This window comes from Asparagus officinalis, chromosome 8, assembly GCF_001876935.1.
Source record: "Asparagus officinalis chromosome 8, Aspof.V1, whole genome shotgun sequence".
Lineage (NCBI taxonomy): Eukaryota > Viridiplantae > Streptophyta > Magnoliopsida > Asparagales > Asparagaceae > Asparagus > Asparagus officinalis.
This window is the reverse complement of record NC_033801.1, coordinates 125,654,799-125,663,185: the sequence shown is the minus strand read 5'-3', so window position 1 is coordinate 125,663,185 and position 8,387 is coordinate 125,654,799. Positions and strand designations below refer to the sequence as shown.

At 42.6% G+C, this 8,387-nt stretch overlaps 1 protein-coding gene across 2 annotated transcripts; it reads left to right on the top strand.

Annotated features, from left to right (window-relative positions):
- On the top strand, window positions 113–7,967 carry LOC109822116 (serine/threonine-protein kinase STN8, chloroplastic). 2 transcript variants are annotated; one of them, XM_020388282.1, is made up of 5 exons: window positions 113–682; window positions 1,553–1,726; window positions 6,659–7,063; window positions 7,239–7,630; window positions 7,725–7,967. In XM_020388282.1, exons 1-4 carry the CDS (start codon window positions 152–154, stop codon window positions 7,584–7,586), a joined length of 1,458 nt encoding a protein of 485 aa, XP_020243871.1. In that variant the 5' UTR covers window positions 113–151; the 3' UTR covers window positions 7,587–7,630; window positions 7,725–7,967. The 2 variants fall into 2 exon arrangements, with proteins under 2 accessions (XP_020243871.1, XP_020243870.1); XM_020388281.1 differs by having other exon boundaries at window positions 7,239–7,798.

Here is an 8,387-nt window from a genome sequence, read left to right as displayed (position 1 = left end):
CAGATGATTAAATTATCTGGTGGGAGCCTGCCCTTTTATCCAATCCTTATAACCAACCCTCAGGCTGCCACGTGGCAAAAGTGCAGCCTCTTGCTGACACTCCTATTTGAATTCAGAACAGAAACCTGCAAACCTTATACCAAAATCTTCAATGGCTTCTCTCCTTCCTCCAACCTCAACCCCACTTCAAAAATCCCACCCATTCCCACTCCTCCCCTCTCCAAAACCTACAAGCCCAATTCAAATCTACCCGCCAAGAAAAACCCAACAAAAGTGCAACGCAATCTTTGGCCAAATCCCGGAGGATTTCCTATCACCAAGCTCTCTAGTCCCCATTCTCAATAAGTTAAATACCCAATTACCCGGTACCGAGAACTGGGGAGTTCTGTTCTTCATTGGGTTGGGTTGGGTGTATTTGACTGCGAGGCCCGGGGTGCTAATGGGTGCCATTGATGCTTATTTCTTAGCTCCATTGCAGTTTGGGCTTGACGCGTTGATTGGTAGGAGGAACTTGAAGATGGAGGATTTTGTTGTGGGGGAGAGACTGGGGGAGGGGTCTTTTGGGGTTGTGTATTCGGGGGCGATCGTGCCGAAGAATATGAAGGTTGAGGAGAGGATTGGGAGGAATAAGAAGAGGTTGGAGATGGATGAGAGGTTTAAGGACAGAGTTATTCTTAAGAAGGCAAGTAGTAGTTATTCATTTTTTTTTCGATTTTTTGTTGTTAATTTCACGTTTATTGTATTAGATATAAGCTTGTTATTTAGAATTTTTTTTACTTTTTTTAAAGAGTAGGTCTGAGCCTGAAAGTTATAAGCCTAATCCTAACTAAGGTTTCAGTGTTAAAACCTTGGTCCTAACCCAATTAGTCAGTAACGCTTGCAATAACTCTAACTGTAACCTTAATCTTAGTCCTAACAGTAAACAATATCTACTAAGAACTGCAAGTCAACAAAAAACGAAAAACATTGATCTGCCATGAGACTCGAAGGTCGCCCATGTAACTATAATCAGTGATCTCATGGTTACCCGTGTAGATACACAGACGCCAAGATCAGATGTGCAATCACCATATATCAGGGTATCAGAATGTAATTAATCTCATATTTAATGCTATGCCCAAATAATAACAGAAAAATGTACACATATAGTCCATAGTGAAATAGTAAGAGGAAAGAAGATCACGAGACGACGCACTTGCTTCTATCTATGTTAAATCGATCATCTGTGTAGCTTGTAAAACACATGAAAAAAAATATGATGAAAATACAGTTGGTGCTGTCATGACTAGGGATGAGCAACATCCAAAACGTTAAATGTTATTCATCGACTCTAATAACTTTCTAAAAACTAACAAGGGTGAGTTTCATATTCTCTATGATCCAAATAGGACTATGATAACAGAGCAAAGAGATAGTGACCATAGCCCATGAAAGACCTTGACCTTGCATTTAGCAACAAATGGCTTATTCAACCCTCATATACTCTTTGAATGTAATGAACAATTTTAGCATAACAATAGGAATGACATAAGCTTCTCTTAGATCCCCTCAGGTTAAGGTTGGAACTAAAGGAGCTGAGGAATGTGGTGATTTTGAGGAGTGGTTCAATTACAGGGTCTCAAGAGCAGCTCCCGAATCATGTGCAGAGTTCCTTGGAACTTTTGTTGCTGAGAAGACGATCTCAGAGTTCACCAAAGGGGGGAAATGGCTTGTATGGAAATTTGAGGTACAATGAAATACAAATTACTTGAAGAAAATAATATGTACGAATAACATACTATATCTAATCTTAACTCATGTTGCTACTGCAGAATAGTTTTCCTTTGGATTGTAGTACAGTAATAAATGCAATAGGATGACACGTGTGTCGATTTGTTGGCCAAGATTTCTAAACCTTCTACTTTCATCTTATAAGCAATTTGTGTCCATTTTAAAGTCGTAGATTTGTATATAATTTGTTGAGATGACTTTTCATGGCTGGATATATACCTGTTCGGATATTTTCTTCTATGTTCTCGCTTCAAGTTTTGCTATTATCGATTGAAAATCAATGTCAACCTGTTTTTTTTTTTTTTGTTCTTTGCGGTGATTTGTTGCTAATTCATCTCATTGCATTCACTTCATCAAGCATTCAGATTCTCATGGCATTTCCTGCTTGTTACGTTCAAATTTTGTTTGGTTAGTAACTTTTCATTAGAGCTTGAAACCATATGTATATAAACATTATAAGCTATTTTATGTTGCAGGTTTCAAATTTTGTTAGGTTAGTAAATTATTGTTAGGTTAGTAAAATTTCAATATGTTAGGTTGGGGGTGGATACCAACCTCCGCCGGCGGAGGAGCTCCGACGAGCTCCAGGATGACGCAGGCGACAGTGGCGGAGTCGACGGCGAACTCCCCTCAGGCGAACGCGATGGTCGTTTTTGTGCTGACGCGACCCTCGGTGTTGACGCGACCCTCGGTGTTTTTGGCACCGACCTCGGCGTCCAGGCCTCCCATGCTCGCGTCCGAGCAGATCGCTGGTGACAGGCTGTCGCCAGCCTGTCATCCCCCTTTATAAATAAGCAACCCCGATCCTTTTGTTGCTTTTTTTTTCCCCTTTGTTCTTCCTTGGCGGCGGATCCCATTTAACGCAGGAGCGTTCCTTTCTCAAATCGCAGCAGCGATTTTAATCCCAGCTTTTCAACAGTGTTTTGAAAGGGGATTTAAGAAGAGAGAGAAAAGAGAAGGGGGGATTTTATTGTGGGTATTAACACTGTAGCTACAGTGTTCATCTTTGAGAAATCTCAGTTTAGAGATTTGCTCTTGACTTGTAATTTCTTGTTAGATTAAATAAGAAATTGACTGTGTGGCTCCCGAGGACGTAGGCAGTTGCCGAACCTCGTAAATCTTGGTGTACTGTTCTCTATACTGCGTTTCTGTTGTATTAGGGGTTTCAGCGTTAGATTCCCAACAACTGGTATCAGAGCGTGAAACGATCTAGAGGAAGTCAGATTCAAGTGGGAGTCATGGCCGCAGATGAAGGAAAGCTGAGACTTGAGAAATTTGATGGAACAGATTTCGGATTCTGGAAAATACAGATAGAGAATTATCTGTATCAGAAAAATCTGTATCAACCTCTCTCGGGGAAGAAGCCGGAGGGTATGAAGGAAGAAGATTGGAATCTTCTAGACAGAAAAGCCCTCGGGGTTATTCGTTTGACGTTAACCCGCAATGTTGCTTTTAACATTGCAAAGGAGAAGACCACGGCAGATCTTATGGCAGCACTCTCCAATATGTATGAGAAGCCATCAGCCTCAAATAAAGTCCATTTGATGAGGCGGTTGTTCAATCTGCGAATGGCGGAAGGTGCACCGGTAGCACATCATCTCAATGAACTCAATACAGTCACGACCCAATTGAGTTCAGTTGATATTGAGTTTGATGAGGAAGTTCGAGCGTTGATCCTTTTGTCTTCCCTACCAGAGAGTTGGAACGTTACGGTCACAGCTGTGAGTAGCTCATCGGGAAAGAAAAAGTTAAAGTTTGACGACGTTCGTGATCTGGTTCTCAGTGAGGAGATCCGACGGAGAGAGTCGGGTGAAGCTACAACCTCTTCAGTATTGCATACAGAGTCAAGAGGTAAAAGTTCAACCAGAGGAAATGGATCAGATGATAGGAGATCCAAATCCAGAAATCCCAACAGTTCGAAGGCTATCGAGTGTTGGAAGTGCGGGAAAACCGGGCACTACAAGAATCAGTGCAGGAGTGCACGGGAGGAGTGGGAGGCAAATGCAGATGTGAACGTTGCCTCCACCTCAGGAGGAGATGATGCGCTGATATGCTCTTTGGAGAGCAAGGAGGAGTCTTGGGTGTTGGACTCGGGAGCATCATTCCATGCTACTTCTCAGAAAGAATTCCTCGAGAAGTATATCCCCGGAAACCTTGGAAATGTATATCTTGGTGACGATCAAGCATGTGCCATTATTGGCAAAGGTGTAGTGAAGATTAAGCTGAATGGGTCAGTATGGGAGCTGAAGGATGTCAGGTATATTCCCGACCTGAAGAGGAACTTAATCTCAGTAAGCCAGCTGGCTAGTGAATGCTACACGATGACTTTCCATGGCGATGACTGGAGGATTTCGAAGGGCGCAATGACGATTGCCAGAGGCAGGAAGACCGGTACCCTGTATATGATAGCAGGTGCACGTTGTTCGATCTCAGTTGCAGCAGGCAATGAGACTTCAAAGCTGTAGCACCAGAGACTCGGTCATATGAGTGAGAAGGGGATGAAGATTATGCACACAAAGAGAAAACTCCCAGGTTTACAATCAGTAGAGATTGATGTGTGTGAAGAATGCATACTTGGAAAGCAGAAGAGAGTTAGCTTTCAGACAAGTGGCAGACCCCCTAGGAAGCAGAAGCTAGAGCTCGTTCACTCGGATGTTTGGGGACCAACAACCACCGCGTCGATTGGTGGGAAACACTACTTCATGACTTTTATTGATGATCACTCTCGGAAAGTATGGGTCTACTTTCTGAAGAAAAAGTCAGAAGTGCTTGAGGCTTTCAGAAGATGGAAAGTCATGGTCGAGAATGAGACCGGTTTGAGGGTAAAGAAACTCAGAACAGACAATGGTGGTGAGTATGAAGACACCAGATTCAAGAAGTTCTGCTATGAGCACGGAATCAGAATGGAGAGAACCGTGTCCGGCACGCTTCAGCACAATGGTGTGGCTGAGCGCATGAATAGAACGTTGACAGAGAGAGCCAGAAGCATTCGGATGCAGTCAGGTCTACCGAAGCAGTTCTGGGCAGAAGCAGTCAACACAGCAGCTTACTTGATCAACCGAGGTCCATCGGTTCCATTGGAGCACAGAATACCAGAAGAGGTATGGTGCGGAAAGGGGGTAACCCTCTCACATCTCAAAGTTTTCGGTTGTGTAGCTTATGTGCATATAAGTGATCAAGGCAGGAATGAGCCTGATCCCAAGTCTAAGAAATGCACATTCATCGGGTATGGTGAAGACGAGTTCGGCTACCGCATTGGGACAACGAAAACAAGAAGGTGATCAAGTGCAGAGATGTGACATTCAACGAGAAGGTGATGTATAAGGACATGCACAAGACAGATTTCAGTGACTCAGAGAGCGAGTCAACATTTGTAGATGCAGATGATGTCCCAAATAACCTCTCTGAAGAACCCAATGCAGAAGGTCCTCAGCCAGAAGAGCCTGTTGGACAGAACGGTGCGCAGGAGCCCGACGCACCAGCTCCGATATTGAGGAGAACTACTCGTCCTCCTGTGCCTAACAGCAGATACATGAATTATATGTTGCTGACAAATGGAGGAGAGTCTGAAAGCTTTGATGAAGCTTGTCAGAGTGGAGATGCGAGCAAGTGGGAGTTTGCTGCGAAAGAAGAGAAGAAATCTCTGATCTCCAACCATACATGGGGACTAGCTGAGTTGCCCATAGGGAAGAAGGCACGTCACAACAAGTGGGTGTATCGAGTGAAAAAGGAGCAGAATGGTTCCAGAAAATACAGAGCCCGACGAGTTGTCAAAGGATTTCAACAGAATATCAAAGGAAGAAAGGATCCAGCGGATATGTTGACAAAGGCAGCGACCTTTCAGAAACTGAAGTTGTGCGCAACTTCAGTTGGCCTTCATGCATAGATGATGAGGGCGGAGCCACACAGGGGAAGGATATTGATGGGATAGCCTGTTGGCGTCGGTTTGGTTTCTAAGTGGGAGATTGTTAGGTTGGGGGTGGATACCAACCTCCGCCGGCGGAGGAGCTCCGACGAGCTCCAGGATGACGCAGACGACAGTGACGGAGTCGACGGCGAACTCCCCTCAGGCGAACGCGATGGTTGTTTTTGTGCTGACGCGACCCTCGGTGTTGACGCGACCCTCGGTGTTTTTGGCACCGACCTCGGCGTCCAGGCCTCCCATGCTCGCGTCCGAGCAGATCGCTGGCGACAGGCTGTCGCCAGCCTGTCATCCCCCTCTATAAATAAGCAACCCCGATCCTAGGGTTTGTTGCTTTTTTTTCCCCTTTGTTCTTCCTTGGCGGCAGATCCCATTTAACGCAGGAGCGTTCCTTTCTCAAATCGCAGCAGCGATTTTAATCCCAGCTTTTCAACAGTGTTTTGAAAGGGGATTTAAGAAGAGAGAGAAAAGAGAAGGGGGGATTTTATTGTGGGTATTAACACTGTAGCTACAGTGTTCATCTTTGAGAAATCTCAGTTTAGAGATTTGCTCTTGACTTGTAATTTCTTGTTAGATTAAATAAGAAATTGACTGTGTGGCTCCCGAGGACGTAGGCAGTTGCCGTTAGATTAAATAAGAAATTGACTGTGTGGCTCCCGAGGACGTAGGCAGTTGCCGAACCTCGTAAATCTTGGTGTACTGTTCTCTATACTGCGTTTCTGTTGCATTAGGGGTTTCAGCGTTAGATTCCCAACACAATAGAGCTTGAAGCCAAGTATATTAGAGCTTGAAACCAAGTATATAAACATAGGAAACCTGCAATATGAAACAGCTTATCACAGAGTTACATATTGTATATTCATACCAAAAGTGTTAAAAATTCTTCTACATCTCAGTTTTCTATGTTTCTTATTCAAACATTTCCTTTTCTTTCTCACTATTACTAAACGGTACTAAACTTTACAGGGAGACAGAAATCTGTCTGATTACATGAACGAGCGAAGCTTCCCCTTAAACTTAGAATCCATCATGTTTGGCCGCGTCCTCCAAGGCCTAGACTCAATAAAACGAAACGCGCTGATTATTAAACAGATAATGCGACAGATAATAACATCTCTCAAAAAAATCCATGACACTGGAATTGTTCACCGAGATATCAAGCCAGCAAATTTAGTGGTAACAAGAAAAGGGAAGATCAAGCTCATAGATTTCGGTGCAGCTACTGATCTTCGTATTGGTAAGAATTATGTACCTGATCGTGGATTGCTTGATCCAGATTATTGCCCTCCAGAGATGTATGTGATGCCTGAGGAGACACCAGAGCCTCCACCTGAACCAATCGCAGCTATTCTTTCTCCAATTCTTTGGCAGGTTAGTTTTATGCCGTGCTACTTCGTTTTATGTGTTTCAACTTACATAACCCCAGATCTTATATCTTTTTATGAAAGGATTGAAAACTTAATATAAAAATATGCAAAAATTTCTTAAGCCATACACGCATACTTCTCATCTTTATAAAGCTTAACACAATTGTCTGTTCCTGCAGCTTAATAGTCCTGATCTGTTCGACATGTACTCAGCCGGTATCATACTAATGCAAATGGCAGTTCCAAGTTTAAGGTCAAGTGCGGGTCTTAAGAACTTCAACTCAGAGATAAAATATGCTGGTTATGATCTAAATAAATGGAGAGAGAGAACTCGGTCAAGGCCAGATTTGCGCTTACTGGATCTTGACTCTGGTAGAGGGTGGGATTTGGCTACAAAGCTTGTTTCAGAGAGAGGATCTCTCAGAAGAGGAAGATTGTCTGCTGCTTCTGCTCTCAGGCATCCTTATTTTTTGTTAGGGGGAGATCAGGCAGCAGCTGTGTTATCGAAACTGAGCTTGACTAAGTGATGTTAGTAGCTTAGTTTCCCTGAATTATCTCTCTCTTATTCTTTGTAAGTGAAAATTTAGATTATCTTGATTTTATAGGCATACTGTTCTTTTTTGTATCGCTTTTCTCTCTAATATAAGTTTGTCACATTTATGAAGTTGAAAGAAAAGTCGAAGAATCCAGGAAGACTATGAGAGATCACCTGTGCTATGGCCATTATTTTTTATCTGCATTTGGAGTTGGTCATGAATATAGAGTCATTTTCACCATTTTTCTTTCCCTTGAATATCCAAGGTATAAAGAGTCTCCTTTTATTTCATTTTGTACAATAAATCTTCTGATATATATATTTTTAAGAATACACACTGTAAGAACAGATTTTTGTGTAAGACCAAACTAACCCCAAAAAGAAATACAATGATCGGGTTATTAACGACTTTCAATTGGTTGTGATTTGGCTTGCTAAATTCATGAATATGCTAAAGGTTACTACATTACTTTTCTTTACTATTGTTTGATTTCTTATGTGACCAAGAGAATTGCCAAAATGTAATCTCATCTTTAGGTACTCTATTGTAAAGATAACACCGATAGTGCTTAGCACTAGCCCAAGACCGTAATACCCGAGAAACCCGAAAGAAACCAAGAGAATAAACCGCTAAGTATGAAGAAGAATATGAAGAACACTTAGAGAACACTTGAAAGATTTTTAGAGAAATGTAGAAGAACTTATGAAGAGGAAGACCTCTTTATTTGAGGCTTAGCTTTATTCACTTGTTCAACTTTTCTTCTTGCTTCAGCCAATGAGAGAGGTGAGGAGT

Excerpts from the sequence above, each read along its gene's own strand:
- LOC109822116 (XM_020388282.1), top strand. The coding sequence starts at position 152 with ATGGCTTCTCTCCTTCCTCCAACCTCAACCCCACTTCAAAAATCCCAC. Across the intron at positions 683-1,552 it reads ACAGAGTTATTCTTAAGAAG|GTTAAGGTTGGAACTAAAGG; the intron begins GCAAGTAGTAGT and ends AGATCCCCTCAG. Across the intron at positions 7,064-7,238 it reads TTTCTCCAATTCTTTGGCAG|CTTAATAGTCCTGATCTGTT; the intron begins GTTAGTTTTATG and ends CTGTTCCTGCAG.